Here is a 25,112-nt window from a genome sequence, read left to right as displayed (position 1 = left end):
TTTTTAATATAGCAAAAGTTGTATTCTCGAAGAGGAAGATAGGAATGGGCTGAATTGTGATTTGGGGCTAGCTGGGATCTACTCCAACTAGGAGAAGGCAGAGCCATTCTCAGATCTGAAACACCCTGGCTTAGGATCCAAAATTGAATCACTCTGTTGTCTAGGCCAAGCTTAACAGAACCCAAGGTGCAGGAAAATTATGTGTGCAACTGTTTTCTAAGTGAAATGTAGAAAAACTGAACTTAGACAAGAAAATACTTGAAAATCACATATCTGACAAAGGACTTACATCCAGAATATGTAAAGAACTCTCAAAACTCACCAGCAAGAAGGAGCTGGCCCCGTGGTGCAGCAGTTAAGTTTGCATGCTCTGCTTTGGTGGCCCAGGGTTCACTGGTTCGGATCCCAGGCAGGGTCCTACACACCACTTATCAAGCCATGCTGTGGCAGGTATCCCACATATAAAGTAGAGGAAGGTGGGCACGGATGTTAGCTCAGGGCCAGCCTTCCTCAGCAAAAAGAAGATTGCCTGCAGATGTTAGCTCAGGGCTAATCGTCCTCAAAAAAAAAAAGAAAAAAAGAAAAAAGAAAAAATGAAACAAAGCTCAGTAGCAAGAAAACCCAATTTTCAAAATGGGCAAAAGACTTGAATGGACATTTCCCCAGAGAGGATACACAGATGGACAATAAGCAGATGAAATGTTGTTCAACATTATTAGCCATGAGGGAAACGCAGATTTAAACCATGACAAGATACTGTTACCTACCTATGAGAAAGGCTAAAATAAAATAAAAATGACAATACCAAGTGCTAATAAGGACATGGTGCAACCGGAATTCTCATACACTGCAGATGGGAATGTAAGATGGTACAGCCACCCTAGAAGATAGCTTGGAAGCATCTTGAAAAGATAGATAGGCAGGATAATGTCCCCTCAAATATGCTTATGCCCTAATCCCCAGACCCTGTGACAGCATTACTTTCAAAGGCAAAAGGGACTTTGCAGGTGTGACTGAGGGTAGGGACTTTGAAATGGTGACATTATCCTGGATTATCTTGGTGGGCCCAATCTAATCATGTGAGTCCTTAAAAGCTGAGACTCTTTCTGGCTGGGTCAGAGAGATGTGATGGGACTGGGACTCACCTGGCCATTGCTGGCTTTGAAGGTAGAAGAAGGTGACCATGTGCCAAGGAAGGAAATAGGAGTTTCAGTTCTACAACTGCAAGGAACTTGATTCTGCCAATAACTCAGCGAGCAAGGAAATGATTTTTTCCTTAGAGCATCCAGAAAGGAATGCGGCCCTGTTGATAGTTTGGGTTTGGCCCGCCAAGACGCATGTTGGGCTTCTGACCTCTGGAACTGTGAAATAATAAAAAATTTGTATTGTTTAAGCCACTAAATTGGTAGTTATTTGAAAACTAATATGGCACATAATCCAGCAATTCTGCTTCTGCGTATTTCCCGTAGAGAAGTAAACATTTATGTTTACACAAAAACCAGTAAACAAATTTTATATTATGTGGGGTTTTTTTAGTGACAATTGAAAAACAAACAAACACCAATACACGAATGTTTACAGCAGCTCTATTCATAACTACTAAAACCTGGAGACAACTCAAATGTCTTTTGGTGGGTGGGTGGGTAAACAACCTGTGGTACATCCATGCAGTGGAATACTCCTTAGTAAGGAAAATGAGCAGATTATTGATACAACAACCTGGATGAATCTCAAAGGCTCCAGGCTGAGGGAAAGAAGCCAGTCTCAGAAGGCTGCACACTCTTTGATTATTTATATATTCTGAAAATGACAAAACTATAGTTATGGAGAATGGAGCAGTGATTGCCAGAATGTGGGGTGGGGGAAAGTGTGTCTATAAGAGGATAGCAGGAGGGAGCTTATAGGACGGTAAAACTGTTCTGTATCTTCATTATGATGGTGGTCAAATGTATCTACATATGTGCTAAAAGTTCACAGAATTGTACACCTCTCAAGAAAGTCAAGTCTCTGCGATGATTTAAAAAATATTAAATAAATCAAAACTATAACAACCCAACAAAACAAAAAGCTGAAACAAACCTCATCAGCTCACACAGCTTTCTGCTCCGTGGTCTGGAAATTTCCAGTCCTAGGGAATGTACCACAAGCATGGGTGGGGGAGGAGACACAGTCACTTTTCTTTCTTTGTGCCCTGGTGGCTCCTCGATGTCTGTCTAAGACTGGAAGGGGTTCCAGCAGAGGACCTGGAGGCTTACCCAAGTCTCGTGTTCTCCCTGCAGAAGGAGGGGGTGGCTTGCCCAGGCTCCACAGTCCTCCGGAGCAGGTAACTGGCACTCATCTCAGCCTCTTGCCGTAGCTGCAGGGTGACCAACCAGCCTGGCTTGCCCAGGACTGAGGGGCTTCCCAGGATGAGGGCCCTCCAATTTTAAAACCAGCAAAGTCCCAGGGAAATTGGGACAAGTTGGTAAGCCTCTCATGACTTGGGAAAGTCACATGACATATCTGAGCCTCAGTTTTCTCACACGCAAAACAGAAAGAATGCCAACCCTGACTATGTCACCAGATTATTGTGGGAGGCAAACTTTAAATTGTAAATTCTATATAAATATGAGTTGGTGGCATTATTGTTAACATTACAAAAATTGAGTTTAGGGGCAGTCTTAAAATGGGCAAATAGGGGAAGTGTTATCAAAAGAAATCATGCAGCTGGAGTGTGTGGGTGTATTTGTTTGCAAGCGTTGTTGAGGTTGCAGTTTCAATTTTGTGAATACAAGAATATATGCACCCAAGGATGTAACTTTTGTTTTTGGCAACTTGCTCTCTGGGAAGTTTTAGTTACCTGGAGCCCACGACAGGCTAGAGCAGTGATGCTGAATCCTGGCTACACACTGGAATCACCTGGAGATCTTTAAGACACAAGTATGTGGGTCCTATACCCAGAGATTCAGATTTAGTGGATCCGGAGTTTGGCTAGGCTTTGTGAGTTTTAAAATCTCTCCAGGTGATTCTAATATGTTTCTTAATAAATCAGGCCTCTTGGAGCTGGCCTGGTTGCATAGTGGTTAAGTTCACGTGCTCTGCTTCGGTGACCCAGGGTTCGTGAGTTCAGATCCCAGGCAGGGACCTAGCACCGTTTATTATGCCATGCTGTGGCAGGCATCCCACATATAAAATAGAGGAAGATGGGCACAGATGTTAGCTCGGGGCCAATCTTGCTCAAAAAAAAAAAAAAAGAAAAAGAAAAGAAAGAAAAGAAAGTATCATGCCTCTTAATATATCAGGCCTGGGCATCACCTGAATGGGCCACTTGGAGGTTTGTTCTTACCACTAACCCAGATGGATCAAATGGTACTCACAGTCTAGTGAGCTCACCCCACAAGAGAAGAGCCTTCGGTAGGCCTCCAACAGAGCTGACTCCTGATATCAACAGGACAAGAGCTCACAGCTACAAAGATTGACCAACAGTGATACCAGTCACTCAGGGTTGTTAACACTGTGATTGTTACTGTTTTTATAGTTTAAAGGGGCAGTTTTGAATTTGGGGGGTGTATTCGTTTCCTAGAACTATTGAAACAAAGTACCACAAACTGAGTGGCTCAGACAACAGAAATTTACTGTCATAGTTCCGGAGGCTAGAGCCAAGAGACTGAGGTGTTGGCTGGCCCATGCCCATTCTGAAGGCACTGGGGAAGGTCCTGTTCTAGGCTTTTCTCCTAGCTTTGGGTAGTTCCTTGGCTCGTGGCAACATAACTCCAGTCTTCACATGGTGTTCTCCTTGTGTATGTGTGGGTTTCTCCAAATTTCCCCTTTTTACAAGGACACTAGTGATATTGGATCTGGGCCTACCCTAATGACCTCATTTTAACTTGATTACCTTTGTCAAGAGCCTATCTCCAAATAAGGTCATGTGCTGAGGTACCGGGAGTTAGGACTTCAACATCGGAATTTTGAGGTGACACAATTCAACCCATAACATAAACGGAGTTACAATTTCCATGTAGATGATGCCACGTATCTTATTCAGATGAAGTATAAAATACCATGGTGGGATGTGGTCAAAAGGGACTGGCACCCAGCCTCTTCTCCAGTGGGGAGGCATCCCCTGGTCAGCAAAGGAAATCCACATGAGGAGGCTAATTCACAGGTTATTTCTTGTTGATAAAACAGTATCTTGGTTGAATGTGATAAGAGATGAGATTTTTTTAAAAAATCATCTTTAGGCAAAATAAGAAGTTTTTAAAGGCGTTAGCAAGTCCCTCCTCAATAGGACTATCGCAGCAAAGCTCTGACTAGCTGCTGGTCAGGCATGCTTCAAAAGGATCCTTTCATTTGAAAGGTGGTTGGACTAGAGGGACTTACAAGTTCATTTCAACTGTAAGATTTTGTGCTTCCTGCAAAGACGTTATTCAGAGGCTCGCCTAATATTTTGGGGGCAGAGTCCAGCACCAGGCACTGTGTCCAAGGAAGAATACTTCAGACGTGGCTCTAGGTATAGAGTTAACGTGAAAAATCTAATGATGCATAAACTCTGCTAGACCTCTTTGCTATTTTTACTGCACAACTGTTTTCAATGGAGAGAAAATAGGCCCAGGATCTTTGAGAATGGCAAGATATAGATGGCAAACTCAGGTGCTTGGCAGGACGGTTCTCTCAATGACACTGCACGGGAATATTTACACTGACATCCACAACAGCAGTGAAGGCTTCAGTCTTTACTCTGCCATCAACCCTGGCCCTTCCCAGAAAATGAAATAGGAAATATCACATCTGTGACAACTCTACCTGTCTAGCAAGAAAAAAGTCCTGAATAAGCATCAAATGCAGTGAATCTGGCCACACAAGTGGTATAGACACAGATATTAAACACAAATCTGTTTTTTGTTTGTTTGTTTGTCCCCACAATAATCAATGTAGTTATTGAGAATACAGGTCAGGTCTCATTCATGGCCACAGCCCAACCATTCACCTTTCTAGCTCTATAGCGTCACAAATTTTCACTGGATGGTATACAGAGTTCTAAGGCAAAATTTTCCTAGAAAATGTAAGAGGAAATACAAATATAATCAAATCAGAGATATTTTTTCCACATATACATAAAATTACTAACAACTGTTTTTCTTATAAAATGCATGCTCAATGTGGCAAGTTTAAAAAATGCAGAAAAATATAATGAATAGAATAAATATCACTAATAGTGTAGCCTAATATTTTCCTCAGGTTCTTCTATGGTATTTATACATAAAATACTGTTGGTAGCATACTGTATATGGACTTCTGCTTTCTTTTACTTCCACTCTGTGTTATATTGTGATACTTTCCCTGGGTCATTAAATATTATTAAACAATTCCTATTCTGTGAGATACCATATTTTATTTAGACATCCCCCTGGTTTGAGGCATATAGGTATTTATTTCTATTTTAAACAATGCTTTAGAAAATCTTTCAATACAAAATTTTTGTCTAAAATTGTGATCCTTTGTGAGGATAAATTCACAGTACTAGAACTATAGGGTCAAAAAGTCTGAACATTTTGAAAGTTCTTGATAGATATTCCAAAACTGCTTTCCAGAAAGTTTATAGTGATTTATAGATGCCCTAAGAATACTTGAGAATATTGATGTCATATACCCTCACTAAAATAGAATATTATTGTATTTTAAAAATATTTTTTTTATTATATCTTAAAACATCAATATGTTAAGATATGACAAATAATTCTGGAGAAGTCGCATTACTTAAAAATTCACTAGAATCAATAATCTAGGGAAGCCTCATATCACAGGTGGGGAGGTTTGTTTCCACTTTTCTTCTTTCTAAACTGGCAGGAAAGAAGGTACTGGAACAGATTATTGAGGGAGTTTGAATTGTCCACAACCTTAAAGAGTCACTTCACAGAGCACATAAGAGAGAGTTATCTGTCCTGGACAGTTTAGACATTCCACTCCCAGCAATGTGGGGGACAAGTCACTCGATCTCTTCCAAGTACATCTGTTAAGGTTTTTAGGAATAGCTTTTCAAATCATTTTGATTGAATTAAATAATTTTTCAGAAAGGCCATTCTGTTTTCATTGGGTAAGGCATTTCATCTTTAACTCAATTTTAAGGATGCTTTGAGGTGAGCCAGGAACAAGGAAATCTGATCCCCAATACTGTATTTCATTAATTCTAAGACACACATTTTTCACATTTAAATGTCTTTGAAAGTGGGATGTGTAACAGACACTGTCAGTGCTCTCGGATCCCTCTACGGCTCTCTCTTAGCTCTGTGTGCTTTCACTCCCAATACTCAGCACCTGCATCTCTTTGTTGCATGGCTGCAGGAATCCACTTTGCCTAGACAGAGCTAGTGGTACCTGGAGACTTACGGCCCCCTCACAGGCCTCCCACGCTTCACCAATGACTGATGGTGCAGAGGTATCAATTCTCCCAGCTTCCTGGCCTCTGACTTGGACAACTGAGGTAGGACTTACTCCATCTCCAGCGCTCTCTGGTGTACCACCCCTCTCCCACCCATTGGCTTTGCTTGACATCACATCCTTATGTGGGTTTTTTCTCCTCTTCCCTTTGTGTTGGTCCTATTTCTCTATTTCCTTATTGTTTTTTCCCCTAATTCATACAAATCCTCATCACAGGGGAATCGAACATATTACAAGATGTGCTTTACAATAAAAAATGTCTTGCAGTAACTGTTGGCCAGGAAACCATAATTAGTCGTCTTTGCCCGTGCAAGCAGGAACTTGGTTGTTTTTCCCCTGGCATGAATGGACTGTTACTCCTTTAGTTTTCGGTGAATAAAGCATTTAAGGACTATTTGAGGAAGGAATATGAATCCTGATTGTTGTCTAAAAATTTTCTATTAAAACCTTTTGAAAAGAACAAAAAAGTGCCGGCATCCAAACTGCAGAATAGATGTCAAAGACTTGGGGAAAAAAATACCAGAGACAGTAGGGGAGCACTCCTTTAAGAAATGCTTCATTTGATGGCAGAAAGGATGTTATTGTGAAAAACATGAATGACAACTCTGATTCAAAACAGAGATTCAGAAGAGTTCCATTCTGAATATACAGAAGTTTTAGGAACATTGAAAGAGTTCCATTCTGAATATACAGAAGTTTTAGGAACATTGAAATTTATTTGTATTTCATTTTCTTTTATATATACACATAATAAAAAAAATCTATCTTCAGACAGCTCTTAGATTTACTTAAAGGGCCATAAGACAAAAATTCAAAGTACTGTCATATTTTAAATGCCCTTTTTTTTCATTTTTAGTGACACATAAAATAATGATGAGTCTTACAACTGATGGAGTCTTAAATCTGGTGAAATACTAATCAGGAATATGGTGCTCAAAGAGACAGAAGGAATATAATCAATAAACAATCTTAGCAACATTGGGATAACCGAGAAAACATAGACTTACCTTCTATGATTCACAGCAGGAGTTCTATTGGAGAATGAGGAGACACCACTTTGATCATATTCTTGCAATTTGTAGACTTTAGTCTATTAAATATTTCTTATACCTCCAAAGTGTGTATATGTGTATGGGTGTACACGTGGTGCATATATACACATACACACACACACACACACAAGGTGTGCACATGTGCACACCCTATTTCCTTCAGATTTTCCTTATGTTGAGCACTCTTACCATTCAGAGAAGTAATCCATGCATTTCATTTGGCACTGGCTTTTTTTGTGTGTGTGTGATGATCACAAAACCATGTACAACCCATGTGATCACCACACAAAATAAAAAGCTGGCCTTAGATTAAATGCATGCATTACTTCCCTGAATGATTAAAACTACTCAGTATATAGAACTAGGATCTGCCCACAAACATTTTTTCATATTCCATTCCAGAGAAATACCTGATCTGAACTGTCTATATGCCAAGGTAACTTTATTATCCACCCAATTTGTTTTGTCTTCCTGTTTCCCTTCCCATATTTTGCTGATGAAAGATTAATTTCTCCACTGTGAAGGAGCAACAGTCAAGCAATTCCAGGGGGCTTAGTTCTAGACGGCATAATTTCTGCACTTTCACAGTCCTGTGGTAATACACAGCTCCCTTGTGCCCAATCAATTCTTCAGCACCATGATTAATTAACCTAGAAGAACAGAAGTTTGAATGCCGTTGCCTTGAAATGCACTAACCTTGTATTTTAAATGCACTAACCTTGTATTTTGCTCTTAGGCTTTCTCTACCCTTCCATACCAAATCATTTTGTTGTATCTTTTCAAAACCTTGGGCAAATCAACAATATTTGAGTATATGTTTTACAATCCTTCCACTGCAATCATACTGTGAGTTTTATGACCAAACTGAGGCAGCATGCACTTCCATCTTCAGCAAAACCCATTATATTGTTTCAACGTTAGAACGAGTTAGTGAAGATACGCTTAGTTAAATTCCCATCTCATTTTTTTCCTTTTTCATCTACTTTGTCTTTCCCTGCCAGAAACAGGAAACAGCTAAGAGGTTTTGAAAACAATAAATCATGTTTTTAATTTATTCTGTAACATTTATTGAATATCACTGTGCCATGTCTTATGCAAGAGATTAAAAATAATATATGGACTCTGACTTCGAGGGCTCAAAGTCTAACAGAAGAGACACACAACTCCCTTTCCCACCCCAATTAATTGCAAATATAGCATGATAGAGGCTTTTTTAAAAGGTTTGCATGAAAGGGGGCTGGGATAGGATTTCAGAGCATGAATCTGCCCAGTGAACCTTCTCACTTTCCAGGGTTCTAGATAAAAACACTGCAAAGCAACAATAGACAATCCAGAAACAACAGACTACCTGAGTTAGTTTTCTGTCATCCCATTTCCCTCCCATCTCCACCTGATTCCCTCACCGAGGTGACGATGTTGAGTGGGACAGCCGCAGTGAGAGACTAGTTGGCTTTAACCAGAATTCCGATTTTCATTACCACATGGAGAAAGGAAGCACAAAAGAGGGGTAGGACCAGATTTCAAGCCTTTAAGACTCAGTAACCCAGCTCATTACATGAACTAGTAAATAAATGTAATAGTCCAATGAGTGACTGGACAAACAGGTCAGCATCTTCTCTTGGGGTGGAAGTTCTTGCTTCACCACTCCCGCGTGGGAAGACGGGTGGCCATATATGAAAAAATGCAGAGGGGCATCTGTTGGGTGCCAGTACTGGGCATGAGGAAGGCAGCAAGTGGCCAAACCGTCACAGGAGGGTGAAATGAAAGTGATGTCTTGAAGGATGAGAAGGATCTGATGAAGGAATGAGGCAGGAGAAGTTTCTCAGACAGACATAAGTCTATTTGAGTGACTGGTGGGGATGAAAAACGAGGCTGAAGAGAAAGTGGAGAGGGTCAGGTAATGGGAGGTGCTAGGGAACTACTGCAGAGGAGCAAGGGGGCAAGAGAACCAAATCTGTGTTTCAGAAAGATAATTCTGCCGGAAACGTGGTGGGTAGATTGATGGGGACAAGTGTGGTAGAGAGGGAGGAAGGCATATTGCTTACATTGTGATTATCCAGGTAATAAACGAGAAAGACCTGAAAAACAAATAGGCAGAGTTTGCATGGAACAGAGAAAACGGAATATATTTAAGAAATGTTCTAGAAACAGTACGTGTCTTGCTCTTTATCCTGAACTCACTAGGCATGTAAGTGACAGCCTGGGAGTGCAGAGACAGAGACAGGCCAGAAGCATTACTCTAAGGAGCTCCCTCCATGAGGAAGGAAACATCAGAAGAATGGAATAAATGAGCATGACCAACACTAATCTCAATCAACTTGTACTTCCCTCCATTCTTTGGAGTCCTTGCTAAGCTCTGGGAGCCTTAACTCTTGCCAAGGCATTCCGCATTTTGGTGGTCTGATGTCATCATCCCAACTGGGTTTCACTGAGAGGCCATGCAGATTGAATGGAAAAAAATCCTCACTCAGGTCCAATGTGTCTTCCTGTTACTCCTATGATCCTTTTGGGTTCACAGAAATCAATCTGATCTTTCAGTTTGGACCACATTGGGCTGGAGGAAGCTCACTGGAGTTGTCTAAGGCCCCATCTGCCTAGACACACAGCACAATCATTTCCATCCTAGGGTACAGTGAGGAATGGGTCTCCTCTGCTCTCAACATTAACAAATATAAGTGGGATTTTGCTGCTCCCGGGAGCTGGACCCAGGCCCCTTTTCCTGAGCTCCACCAACATTTTTGCTCTTTCTTCCCTCCCACAGCCAGGGGAATTATTTCCTAGACAGGGAGTAGGAAAGCCTTGCTCTTCCTCATCATATGTGCTCTCAAATCTTTGATCTAAATCATGAATCCTTTCCAGTTCCCTAAGGATCCATACTTTTGAAACTCAAAAGAGCATGTGTTCCTCTGCTTTTTGATGTCATACCCCTTTCTTGAGGCAATGAACATTAAATGTCCTAGAAGTTCAAATACGGGATAAAGAAAGGGGAGAAAGAAAATAAATGGAAAAAGCTTTGGTTAATTTCAGTTGAGTGTCCTTTGCATAAAATATAAATCACATGGGGGCTAGGATCACATCTGTTTTGCTTTGTTTCCCTGGTACTTCACAAAGTGTCTGGCATCTAGTAGCATTTGGTATGAGATGAAGTGAATAAATGAATACAAGAGCATGAGAGTTAAACTGGCAACTAAGTCTTAGTTATAGGCAGCACGTGACACGCATAATTTGGCAAGTACGTCTGGAACATCTGCTACATGACAGGCATCATGCTAGATCCTGAGGAGCAATGGTGGACAAGACAGAGAAATCCCTGCCCTCGTGGAGCTTACTCCATTAAGGAAGACAGTAAACAAACAGATCACTCCGAACTGATAAATAATGTAAAAGGAATAAACAGAGTGAAGCGATAGAGAGTAATTTGATGACTGAGAAATGGGAATGGGAGGGTCAGAGCTACTAATCTGATTGCACTTTCCCTCAGACCCCCACCCCCCAGGGTAAAAACCAAACTTTAAAAAAATTAACAAAAGCAGTATTAGTTAAATGTAAAAAGTCCTATGAAGGAAGCAAATGCAGATTTGCATTTAATATTTACATACTCATCATGCAGGCACAATGATATTACACGTGGATAGTTATGGTTAAAACATCTTGGGTATTTTATTTCCCAATTTGAGCCCCACAAGCATATTCTGTTTAGAGTTCTTTTCATCTTCTCAAAAGTTATACGCAATAGAGTAAGTTGCTTTAATTTAGTTCAGTTCTTTCTGTTCTATATATTGTAAATTCAAGTTTGTTGACCTTTGAAAAAGTTGCATTTCACTTAGCAGAGAAAATAAAAGTGTCCCATTTCCCCCTAGAAAAAGGATAATATTTTCTAATTTTGCACACACTTTATGAAAGCATCATTTGACCCTGTATTTTCACAGCTGCTTTGCATTTATTATTAGAGAGGCCCTTCATACAGTATGTTCTTCTCCTTTCACTTCTAGTCAAGGGGTGCTGTTAATATTATTTTGGAATTATTCAAATTTAAGAGACTGATAAAAGGCTTCTCTTCAGGGTTTCCTACTAAACAAACCCCTAACTTCTTACTCCTTTAAGGAAAAATAAAAGGTTTTTGAGAAAAAAGAAAAGAATGGGAAAAGGTTTCAGACTATGAGCTTCTTGATTTGGGAATCAGTACTATTCAGCAAGGAAACTTCAGGACCTTGCATTTTGCCTAGCATATAATAGGTGCTCAGGAAGTGGTTACTGAGTTGAACGGGTTTGGGTAGAGGTAGGGGATTACTATACAGATGGGGAAATTGAGGCTGAAAGGACTTGTGCGTGTGTTTGCATTGTGCTTTGAACTTTACCAAGGGCCCTCACCCAAGTTAGCTCATTTAAAAGTCGAGCCTCACCATCACTGCATGTAAAGCAGGAAAGATCAATATTTTCAAGAACGAAGACGAGGGTAATGATGTGTTTAACATCCAGTGAACACTAGTCACCGCTAGTCTCTATACAGCGGGTCAGTCTCTGCTGCTAAAGGACAACTAACACCTACTGACAACAGAGTTCAGGTCCCTAGACCACGATGGAAGGAAGGTTACTCTTAAAGGACAAAAACAGTAAGAAAAGCTATTGGCAATCTTCAGACCAAAAAAGCCTCTCATATATCATTGGTAGTACTGCAAATTGGTCCTATTTTTATGGAGGAAAATTTATGATTACCTACCAAAATTAAAATGAACACACCTTTGATGTAGCAATTTACTTTTATAAATGTATTCTCATTATAGACATATTGGCACAAGAATTCATAGATACGAGAAAAGGATTTAATGAATATAAGAATACGAACATAAGAATATTCACTGTGATATTCTTAGTAACAGAAGAAAACTTACAATAGCCTTAAGTGTTCATCAATAGATTGCTGGCTACCCAAATTATGAGTTATCTAGGTAGCGATATTTTACACAAATATTTGAAATACAACATTAATCTATGTATTGACATGAAAAAATGACCACAATTTAGTAAGTTAAAAGAAAGCTGCTTAACAGTATGATTTCCTTTGAGTAAAAATACTCATCACAGTATTAGTGACAGCTACCTCTGGAAAGTCAGACGGGCTATTTTTTTACTTTACTCAGTTCCATACTACTTGACTTTTTAAATGGAAATAGATTATCTTTGAAACTTAAAAATTAAAGAGAAGCTGTTCAGCTCTGGCCACCTGAGAAACTTTTTTCTCTAAAGCCAATAGTAAGCAGAACCCAGGAAGCGGCTAGCTATTGCCCTGCTTGTCATAGTGCTCCAACACAGCGCTTGGCACACTGTCGGTGCTCAGGAAATATTCTGAGAATGAATAAGGATGGCTAACCCTGGTCACTCTTTAGTAAACTGAGATGGAGGGACATCAGTACACTCAGACTTTTTAACCCTAAAATCTGAGTGAGTGGGTCAACGACGAAGAGCTTAAAATGACCACATCGATAGGGCTGATTTATATAAGACTGGCTATGTGAATGTTGGCTCACCAAAAAATAACTTGGGGGTTCTCTTTGCAATGGACAAGGATTCTTAATGAGTCCCCACCACATGTTTCTTTGAGTGTCTCTTACAGCATTTATCTGTTGGTTTACACCTCCTGGGACAATGCTTCCACTTTCTCCTGGGGAATTCTTTCCTGAGCCCTAACTACCAGAAAGTTCCTTATTGCACTGAACTGGATTCTGCCTCTCATAAAACTGACCCACAGACCCCAGCTCTGCCCCTAGCATCACACACAACGTATCTAAGCAGCTCTGCACAGTGGTTTAAGAGAAGGGGCTCTGTGAGGCCCACCTGCAACCCCAGCTTCCACAAGTGTGTACTGTGTGACCCTTAGGCAAAGATTAGCAACCCTCTGTACACCTGTTTCTTCTTTACAAAATGGGGTCATTATAGTTTCTACCTCATGGCATTGTTTTAAGAAGATAATGAAATAATATACGCAAACTGCCCATCACAATGTATGACACAAAATACTTAATATCACAATTTTCATAGACCTTTTTCCATTAGGTATTTGACAGAAACAGGGAGGAAAGTGGCTCAAAACAGCAAAGTTAACATACGAGGTGTCTGTCAGTGAAATGGGTGCCTGAGGACCTTGATCTCAAGTGACTCTAGCATCTCCTCTGTGTTCGCCTCACTAGAAACAAATTAGAGAAACACCCCCAGGAGGGGGAGGGAAATTTCATAGCATCAATCTGGGAACAACAAAAGTCTGTACATTCACAATTATAGCTACTCACTCACAAAAGTAACTTCGGGTGTTTGAGACTCTCACTCCCCTCTGGGGGACACAAGGAAAGAGGTCCCTCAGGGGCTTCTCTCAAAACGTGTCTCCCCGAAGCTTCCTAATATTCAAATAGCTGTCAGGTGAAATGCCAGGCTTCTCCAGCTGTCTGAAACTTCTCAGGGCTAATGACTACCCATCAGCCTGGATGTGACTTTGTTATTATTCAAGATATAAACTATAAATCCTACATATATTCAGGAATGTATGGTGAGTACAACGCACACATATATTTACAATAGACATGCATATTACATACCACAGGAAATCTGGTGGACTCGCAGACTGAGGATCTAGGTCTAATCTTGACCTGGCCACTAACTCATGGCGCGAACTCTTAGGATCTGTTTACTCAACTATAAAGTGGTTACAACTGACGATTCTTACATTCTGTCCTAAAGAGCTTGAGGTTTACACAGCAGGGCTGGGGGCTGCTTTAACGGGCTCCAGGCCTCCATCTTGTTTCAAGCAGAGCAGCAATATTTTTAAAAAATCTGTTACATATATTGGGATTCTGCATAAGAATTCATTTGAAAAATGAGTCTTTTTCATCAAAAGATGTTTGAAAATCACTGAATCAGGTGATCTTTAAGGTTCCTTCCAGAACCTCAAGGTTCTGAGTTCCTTTTTCCTACTTGTATTTCAGAAGTGGGGAGGGAGGGAGAGACGGGAGGAGGAGGGAGAGAAAGGGGGAAGAATGGAGGAGGAGGGGGAGGCGGGGTGATGGTGGTGGGGAGAAGAGAAGAGGCCGGAGTGACAACAGTAACTTTTCTGTGTTATCAGGCCTGGTTTGGGAACAGAGTATTCCGATTAATGATTCTTACTCACTGTCTTCCTAAGTGTATTACCTGACAATACAGTAACATTGGATAAGAATAAGACCCTTTTTATTATTCAGTTGGTACCTAATGCCCAGGATATTTACAATGACTTCATCCCCACTCCACTTCCCCATTTCCCAGCTTCAAGTTTAAATCATTAAACTGAGAGAAAATCTTTAGCACTCCAAGTCAATGGCTCATTCCTTCCAGAAACTGTGGAGTAGTATCCTTACAATAAAATAAGATCACAAGTATAATCAGTTTGGAGGGTGATAAATCAGCAATAATGAGGTCAGTCTTGAACTCCTAGTGGAAGAGTTCAAGGATGTCTCTTTTGACAGCAGAGGAGACTCTGATGCCCCTCTTCTCATCATCTCCCCTCAAACGCTCCCTCTGGCAAGGGCAACCAAAGCAGGGCAAATCCCAGATGTGAGCCAGTCCCTTTTCTTTAGAAAACTGATCTGCTGAAAGAAGACAGAACATCACAAAGCCGTGTTCCTACTTGGTGAGTGTTTGGGGGAGAAGCAGGGGGAAGGGTTTATAGGAGAAGAGTGGGGTTATGTGGGGGCCGTGTTTGACTGAAGAAGTGCTCCCTGAATCTCTGTGGCCCCCGGAGTGCACAGCTGTGGAGCTCAGCTGCATCAACAGAGCCACGGTGCCCTGCGCGTGGGGCTGTAACCTCCCTCTGCAGGGCCAGCAGGGTACGGTGGAAAGGGGATTGGACACAGAATCAGAAGACCTAGGTGTGAATCTCGGCTCCAGGATAAGGTGCTTCATTTCTCTGAACCGCTATTTCCCTAACTGAAAAACAAGAATAAAAATACTCACTGGATCTGCCTCACAGGCATGTCGTAGGGTTTAAATAAACCAGGGTCTGAAAAGCATTTTGTAAATTAGAAAGACCCATAAAGATGTAAGCTGTATGCAGGAGCCCGTGAGACAGTTGTCTAAATGTGATCCTTACAAACCCCAGAAAGCTTGCTTAAATCACTTTCCTAAGACACGATATAAAAGGTTAGTGAATTACAAATAAATGAAGTGTTTCACTATGTTCATATAATTTTCCAATATAAGTCTTAACTATAAAAACCATTGTATCTGATACTCTACAAAGAAATATATATAAAATTACAAAAATCTAATTATATATGAAAAAATTATACATATTATAAAATCTAATTATATACGATTTCAAAAAATATGACTAGATTATTCTTAAAGAACTACTGTAGTGGCAATTGAGCTCGTAAATGTATACAGTTATATCAAAGAGTTTTACAAAAATAGCTGAAATCTAGAGTCTCCATTTTACAACTCCAGTAAGCAGTGTGTATTTTACTCCTATTTTAGACTGGTGCGCCTCAGAGCCATCCTCATCCAGTAGACTGAGATGCCAGAAGACTAGGCAGCTCAGCTTCCTCCAGAAAACCATCAACTCTTCTGGTCAGGAAGTTCTCTGGAGCAATCCTCTTCATTCTCCTCTGAGCAAGACAGGTTCAGTGCGCTCATCACGGGATGGATCCAGGATGTGGTCTGTGTTACGTGACTTGAGAAGAACAAGGAATGCAATTACAATCTGAAAGGTGGTCCTTCTACCCATCCATGCAAGTACTGATCCTAGTGACACTGCAGCCACCCCACCGCGGTCCCTTGTGGTAGGAAGCAGTTGGAACGAGATCCAATGGTTTCAATAACTTTTAGACATATCTTAAGGCTTAACAAAAACCATTTCCTTTTTTCTTCTTTGGTAAAAAGCAATGCAGGAGAATGTGTCGTCTTTGACTCCTTACCTGACATCTAGTCAGTCAGCACGTCCTGTGAGTGTCTTGCTGTAAGATCACTGGAATCTTTTCCTTCCTCTCCCTTTCCAGTGCTATAGCCTGGGTCACTGAAATAGCTTGTCTCTCTGCCTCTTTTCTAATTCAGTCTCCACTCAAGCTAAGAGATCTTTCTAAATGACAAATCATACGCTGTTGCTCACCTGTGAAAAATTCAGTGCCAACGATGCCTTCTGGATCAAATACCTACTCTACAGGATGAAATACCTTGTTTGTTACCTGCCTCAACAATACTTTCTTCTCTGCTACAATCTTCCTCCCTCCCATCTTATTTATCTTAACTCATACTAATTCTAAAGAACCAAATCTCCCTCAAGATTCCTCTGATCTGTGCCCATGGTCTTATCTCTTATTATATTATATTATAAATGCTCGTTTATTTTGAAGCACTCTTAATGAATATGAAGCTCCTTGAGGGCAGGAACTATTTCTGATCTCTGAATTTATGGTACCTAACATGTTCTCAGAACAAATGACTAGGCATTTCAGGGAAGAACACAAGAAGAGGTGAGGAAGGATGTACAAAAGATAGAGGGCATGTTCAAAGAGTGGGGAAACATCACCAAGCGTGTCCCTACCTGGGGGATGGTGGTTCTCAGACCTAGTATTCTACTCCCAGCCTTCAGCTGGACGAATCTCCTAAGTCCACCCCATCTGCACAGCTCCCGAGTGTTGGACAGACAGCTTCTGGAATTAGGATAATTTGTTTCTTCTCCTTGCATCCTCTTTCTAGCTCTGGTTTACCCCACTGCCCTCATCCATCTCAGCTTAGTTCCCCCGCCACGATCCTACCCAAACTCAACCTCAGAAGCTGCATCATGTCTTAGAGCAAGTCCTCCTGAGGGCTGGCACTTATGAGGATCAAATAAGATCATGGATCTGAAACTATCTCTTACATTACTGGATAACATTTTCCAAAGTGTGTACCAAGGGTTTTTAACAAATTGTTATGTGAAGAAGAGAATCCTATGGTCAAATAAGTTTGAGATACACTAAGTTAAACATAGTTAAGTAGGTTTCTTTACCGTAGGATTTCCCAGAGCCTTAAATATACTAATGTGTTCTATGACTCTCCAAGAGTACGCAATAGTACTCAAACTAACGTGCCCCTGTTAGCACACACGGGGTGAATGCTCCACAGAGCACAATTTGGGACTCTCACAAAAATGTTCTTACTTTATCAGCTGTTGATGACAATAACTGAGAATGTTGGACTTAGTACAAATGGTCAGTTTCACTGTCATTACTGGATTTGGTTTGTTTTCAATCCTATACTCTAAATTCTATCCATGTCCTCCTATACAAATTGTTCAACTCCTCTGCTTAAATATTAAAATCCATCTTTCCATGGAAGATCATTGATAGTTTCATGATGGGGTAAAAGAGTTTCAGTTATTTAAGAATCAAGGAGAAGGCAGTAAGGCCTAGATATCTTCATAGTTTTAAACCTTGGAGTGTGGTTAAGTGGTACAAAGAATCATTATTCTCTTGACAGCAATCCACATTACTATTATCTCTTTAAAATGGTTTAATGGAATTTCTTATTATGGAGGCTAAACTTACTAAGGCTTTTGATTCTGCACAGGTTAACTTCATTTCAAGGCTTTTATAATGCTGGAAAGTGGCCTAAATTGAAAGTGGTTTTAAAGAAATACTAATGAGTGTAACCTAAGAGGGCCAGAACGCCGCTGCAGGGTGAAATGAGGACACACCGTCCTGTACAAAGTACCTGTTTAAAACTAAAAGGAAAAAGCTGGATGAGACAGTTTTGCTAATTTTAAACTCTTTGTTTATATACTTTAATGTTTATCAGCACATTTACAATACGTTAGTCCAAAGAAGAGACTTCAATTTAAATTATTATAAATCCTCCCTCCCCGATAATGTTCCCTAATTGGGGAGGGTGGGAGGAAGAAAAACAGGAACAATTACCTGGGGATGAGTTTGGGTGCATGCTTCCCTATTTGACTTTTTAAAAAATAAAACTCTTGTTCTTGAAATATTATAACTCCCCAGATACGGAAATTTCACTAAATTGATAATTTAAAATAATCAAAAACAAACGTCTAAGAAAAAAATGCAGTTATAGGCTCTAAACAATAAATATGAGAAAGTTACACCAGAAGGTCGTCCTTGCCAGGAACCTTCATTACGCACTTTTAATCAACAAACCAACATCTGATCTCACTCCAAATATAAAATACCATAAAATAGTGATTAATCTTATATTCACAATATATTTCTCTGTAGATGTTTGAAAAACCCACACCTAAGCACCAAATATGCCGTTACAACAGATACTCACAGGAAAGAACAGAACTTCAGCAACAGAGAGAGAGCGTTCTATGCGTCAGTGGCGCATTTCACATCTGGGTCTTTCATAAAAACATCCAGAACCAATGCTTCTAAAACTCAGGCAGTGCATGTAAAGTGCCTGGCAATGAGTAGATATTCAGTAAATGATCATGGCTAGTTTTATTGATAATTAGGGCTTTCCGATTATTTTAAGAAAAACTTGGAATTCTTCCTGTAATGCTAGAATGGTGCCATTTGTGTGTATTCCATTTTATGTCCTAGTGAGCAATGTGACTAAAGAGCTTTGACATAATCGTTACGATGAGATAATCCCAGATTTACTGGCTTGGAGAACATTCTAGTATTAGAAATATTTCCTCTCTGATTTGTGCGCTTGGTAATTCAACTGAGAAGAGAGAGAATAAATCAGCCCTGTTGATTCTGTTTAATTAATAAAGACCCCATGTTTCATAAAGTGAGATGCTGTTACTTAGTATGAAAAATTTAGAGGTCTGGAAAATAAATGAGGCTGCCTATGAAACATGAAAATCTTCCGTTTGAACATACAGTACCTCTGGCAAATGTTCCTGCGGAGAGTGCATCTGACCTGATTTGGGGGAGCCATCAACAGCAGTTCAGATATATTTGAAAATCTAAACAGCATAATACTACTTGCCTCTAAATGATTGCTAAATCTGTTGTTAGAAAACATTAATATTCGATTTGGGAAGATGACAGTGTTGAGTTTTTTCTTTTATAATATTAGTAAATTGAGAGACATATTTTAGAGCTTACAAAAAAACCTAAGAGAACACACTTTATTTTATTGGCAAAGAAATGTAAGTGAATTATTTAAATCCTATTATAATTACACTCCTTATGTTTCTTACCTCCTAGCATGCAAAATGCTTTCTTTTGAAATAAAAATTTAGGACAGCCTGTTAAGAGAAAAGTGGTTTAAAGACAAAAAGTGCACTAGTTTTGTAGAAATTCATTCTTATAACCGTCTGTGATGATGAAAGAGGTCCTTTTGTTAATCTTCCATTGGGGATGGCACTATTTATACAGCATTGTGAATTTAGCAAGATCGCATATATTATCATGTTTAGATAAAGCTGCAGAATAAAGAGCCAAAGTAATTAATGTCCAATGTGCTTTTGGAGGGGAGCGGATAATCTTATGCATATAACATTCATGTGAACCAGAAAACAAAGACAAGTAAATACATGTTAATTCAATCTGTTCCTGGCACCAGTAACTTGGAAAGACTGGAAAATTTTACAACTGGCCATAAACTGCAAGTATTAATGACAATAAAAGATTTATATTTAAAAAAGAATCCCATTGAAAACAAAATAGAAGGTAAGAACAAAAAGTGAACCATGTCAAAAAAAATTATTAAAAAGTCACCAAAGCATGAGGTGGCACGTATTCTTGTCAGACATGGGTTATGAGAATGACTACAGATTAGTAATAGGAAGTCCATTCCAAAGCATGTTTAAGAGAAAATTATAGGCAGTTTGTTTCCAAGGAAATATTGAGTTCCCTCTTACATGATTTTAGAAATATATGCCTAAAATCAAAACGAATATTTCTCATTAGTGAACTCTGTAAATATCACAGAACACTTTGAGTATTTCATAATTAGGCATTTGGAAATCCAGCGAGGCTCTGATCAAATATTAGCAGGATCCCATCCAAATCTTTACAGTTTAGAGGCCAAATTTTATTTTTACTATATATTTATGGCATTTTCTATAAAAAATACATCCTCTATCTTTGGAAAGTTTAAAAAATCCAATGAATCAAAAAATCTTTAGGCCTCAGATATCAAATTATATTACAAGAATCTGAAATATTACTTCCGCATAATATTGGAAAAAATTTCTATGTCACTCGCCTTGTAAAAATAGATCACTGAAAAGAAAATGCCTGAAAAAATATGGAAAATATTAATTATATTGTTTTCAAATAATATACGGAAGCTTAGACTGCTGGCAATTCTGTATAGAACCAAAAAATCCCAGGTCCAAAGCTGATGCAATTAATTTTTCAAAGAAAGTAAGTGTTCTATAGTCACAAATTACAGCTCGGGGTAACTGTTTTTGATCATTATCAGATAAAAAAAATATAGAAGACCTCAAAGAACATGTTCCACTGACACTGGTACCTATACACTGGACTATTAGATACTAATAAACAATTATACAGAATTTTATAGTTGGCATATTTGTACATTCTCATACACCCGCCAGCAGTGTCCACCAACATTTACGTTCTCCATTCCATACTGTCGAATGTCACCAGGAGGCAGGTGCCCAGGCAGAGACTACATTTCTCATCTCCCATTTCATCTACATCCTTATGTGAGCATGTGACTAGTTCCTACCAATGGAAGGTGAGAGAATTGATGTTTGTGTCTTGTGGGCCAGGGGTTTTTAAGAAGCTGGAGTGCTTTCTCTACTCTTACTCCTCATCCACTAGCTGAATGCAGAGGACTCTGAGGCCCTAGGGCATGGCAGAGCCATGCGCTAGAAGGTGCTGAGGTCTGCAAGTCACCACCCAAAGACAACAAACCTCCATCCATCAACCAGGAATCCGTGCATTGACCGGTATGTGAGCGCTAAGACACTGAAAGGCAGTGATTTGTTATAGCAGCTAGTGTCATTCTAAGTCAATGTTAAGCAAGAAGAGAGCATTTCAAGGAAGTCATGACTATTACTTTCCTAGTAAATACATGTACAACTTTTACGAACCAAAGAGCTTGTTTTTTTAAAATATAGAAAACAGGCAATATTTTTTTCACGTTACTTTAAATTTACGTCAATAATCAACAGACTGTCAGAATACAGAGTAATGGAACTAAAATTAATAAGAAACAAGTTTTCAAGACCATTGCCAAAGTTTCCTCATTAAATTCCTAGTTATAAGTAGAAGTGCCTGAAATATAGAAGCTACTTTAATTTTTAATGTTCTTATTAAAATAGTAAGAATTATAAGTCATAAGGCTTTTACTTAATTTATCCAATAAAATAAGTTTAACAAACATCTGACTAAATGTATTTTTCTTAATTACCAAATGAGAAGTATTGAAAGAAATAAAACTATTTGAAACATAAGATTTCAACTAATTTTATACTTCTTCTAGTATTACTTTTCTACCAAAGTTAAACTGACTACACTAAAAGATAAATATACATATTATGTTAGAGAAGAATTGACATCCTAAAAATCAAAGCTGAAAGGGACTTGGAGGGGTTCCTTATGGGACCATCTCTAAAAGCATGAGGTGTTTTATAAGTATTATTGACTCCATATTGAGAGTGAGTGCTATAAAGTAGAAACCTTCAATTATAGTAAAAATTATGGGATTAAAAACCAACCATGCTGTCAACCTTTATAGTTCTATAATGAACTTCACATACTAATTGTTTCTAATGGTGCCACCATGGACTTGTGAATAAATGGACTTATTTAAGGTCTTTTAGAACCTTAGTATATTTTAAAGGAAAGAAAGAGTTATATTTATCCTCATCTTCTATATGAGGAAACTAAAACTGAGAGAGGTGAAATACCTCACTCCAGTTTTATAAACATAAAACTATTAAGCATTAGTCAGGACCTGGATCCAAATCCGACTTCTGAGAACTTAACCATTACACATTACTGCTCTCAGAGGCTCTGTTATCTGGGTTGGTTCCAACAACAATATGAATGGAGGTTCTCAGATGGCTTAAATGATCACCTGAAAGGGCTCTTCAGCTTTATAAGATGAACTAAGTAAAGATGTGTTGACTGATTAATTCAATGATCATAGAGTATATGCCTAAAGCATTTTTTAAAGCACTTGCCACAAAATTCATAAAAAATTTATTGAGGGAGTATAAATAGAAAGTACTGTGTGAGGCCTGCTTTCCCAGCAGTCTTGTACTTTTCACATTGTGTGGCAATGAATTCTTAGTATGTCTATCTTTGCCCACTAGGCTGTTAGCTTCTGGAGGGCAGGGAAGTGTCCTATGCATATTTAGAGCCCCAGTGCCAGGCTCACAGAAAGTGGGGGGGGGTCAATAAATGTTTGATGCAAGGATCCATTAGACATTCCACTGATATATTACTATTGTTATACCACTGAGTAAAAAATGCTCAAAAGTGGTAGACGAGCTTATTCATAATTGAGGATCACATAAAACAGTCTTCAGATGTGATGATGCAGTGGCCTTGCCCTAAACGACTCAGAAATATGTGTATAGAAATTCAACTTCAGCAGGAAAAAAGTTCAATTTATTGAAATAGTCAAAAAACTACCAAATAACCACAACGACTAGCCCTCTTCACCAATATTCTCATATCCAAGTAATTTGAAAAGGTCTATTCATATCTTTGGTGGTAGGTAATAAGTGAATCACTATGATAACTCAAACAATTTTTTTTCCTTCTCCCCAAACCCCAGTACATGGTTGTATGTTCTAGTTCTAAGTCCTTCTAGTTCTCTATGTGAGCCGCTGCCACAGGATAGCAACTGACAGATGGGTGGTGAGCTTCTGTGACCGGGAAGAGAACCCAGGCCTCAGGGGTGAGTGCGCAGAACTTTAACCACTAGGCCATCAAGGCTGGCTCCAAGCAATTTTGACTAGAGTTTAATTACTAAATAGCTGGAGTTATGTATAAACTTACTCAAATCCCAGGCTTTAAGTTATAATTATTTACATCAAACAAATACTATTTTAACAAATCTTGTATTAACTATTAGAGTATAAATTCCTACAAAGACAAATAAACAAGATGGTAAGTGGTTTGGCTAAGCGCTCACCGCACCCCTCATTCCCTGACCTTTACTGAGAGGACTTTACCACACTGGAAATTTCAGCCGCCGAAATGATTCAGAATGCAGCCAAAACCATATTCCAAGGCACCTGATGCCCAATACAAGGATGGAGATTTTCACAGAGGGACCTGCTTAATGCTGAGGCTAAGTAACAAAGTCCTGGTATGATCCAAGAAGCCCTCCAGCCCCCTCAATATTTCGAACATCCATTTGATATGGATGTTCAGGTATGTGGCAGCTGGAGAAGACTTTACATCAGATAAGCATTTTGTACTTTACAATGTCCTTTGATACCCATTTCCCAATTTGTTCATCTAAATCTCATGAACCTTGCTCTTCTCTACAGTTTTTACAATTGAAGAAACTGAGGCTAAGAGAGTTCAAGTACACTGTCCAAGGTCACACAGTCGCAGAGCTAGGGCTTCGATGCAGACTATGGTCACTCTTCTTTCATACAGACTGTGCAGACCTGGTTTGAAATTCTGGACTGCCCACGTACTCACTGGGTTACCTGTGTGTCTCTGCGAAAGTGACAAACTCTGAGCCTCAGTTTGCTAATCTAGAAAACATATATTACCTGCCTTAGCAGCGTTGAGATAACATATATAGATCCCCCGTCTCCATGCCTGACACACTCGAGGTTGATCATAACCATCACCCTCTCCCTTCCACCTCTAACACCCTGTATTAGTTTCTACTGGTGCAGTAACAAATTATCACAAATTTAGTGGCTTAAAACAAAACAAATGTCCTGGCTTACAGTTCTGTAGATCGGAAGTCCAACATGGGTCTCGCTGGGCTAAAAGCAACGAGTTGTGTTTTTGTGCTGGCAAAGCTACACTCCTTGCTGGAGGCTCTAGGGGAGAATCCGTTTCCTTGCTTTTCCAGCTTTTAAAGGCTACCTAGATTCCGTGCCAAGTGGCCCCATCTTCAAAGCCAGCCACAGAGCATATCTCTGACCCTGCTTCCACTGTCACATCTCTTTCTCTGACTCTCTTCTTCTGCCTTCCTCTTCCACTATTAAGGACTCATGTGATTAGATTGGATCCACCTGGATAATCCAGGCTAATTTCCCTATTTTAAGGTCAGCTGACTAGCAATCTTAATTCAACCTGCAACCTTTATGTTCCTTTACCATGTAACCTAACGCATTCGCAGGTTGTAGGGATTAGCATGTGGACATCGTTGGGGAGCCGTTCTTCTGCTTACATACTCCCCTTCCCCTCAGCTGCTTCTTCCACTAAAGACTAGGGCCTAAGGGAAAAGGCATCAGTTTGGATTAATTCTTCCAATTTGCCTCAAACTTGGTAAATGTATAGGAAGAAAGATTACATGTTACACTGTAATGGAGATTACTGGATGGAGAAAAAGAAGGTGCTAGAGATCTTATGGAAAGTAATTTAAGGGAGAAGCAACCGCTATAGACTGAATTGTGGCCCCACCCTCTCCAATTCATATGTTGAAGCCCTCACCCCTAACGTGGCTGCAGCTGGAAACAGGACCTGTGGGGAGGTCATTAGGGTTAGAGGAGGT

General features: G+C 39.5%; 1 protein-coding gene across 5 annotated transcripts in view; it reads right to left on the bottom strand.

Moving 5' to 3' along the window:
* Nucleotides 1-12,210: 12,210 nt before the first annotated feature.
* STXBP4 (syntaxin binding protein 4) overlaps nucleotides 12,211-25,112 on the bottom strand; it is a 156,120-nt gene continuing 143,218 nt past the window's right edge. For 4 of the 5 annotated variants that reach the window (XM_001503277.7, XM_070226350.1, XM_014741252.3 and 1 more), the window contains one exon: nucleotides 12,211-16,167. In XM_001503277.7, coding sequence (XP_001503327.5) covers nucleotides 16,053-16,167 — 115 coding nt within the window. In that variant the 3' untranslated portion in view covers nucleotides 12,211-16,052. The remainder of the gene's footprint in view (nucleotides 16,168-25,112) is intronic. The other variant, XR_011422993.1, reaches the window with a different exon arrangement.

This window comes from Equus caballus, chromosome 11 (assembly GCF_041296265.1).
Source record: "Equus caballus isolate H_3958 breed thoroughbred chromosome 11, TB-T2T, whole genome shotgun sequence".
Classification (NCBI taxonomy): Eukaryota; Metazoa; Chordata; class Mammalia; order Perissodactyla; family Equidae; genus Equus; species Equus caballus.
The sequence above is the reverse complement of the archived record's forward strand: the minus strand, read 5'-3'. Positions and strand labels throughout refer to the sequence as shown.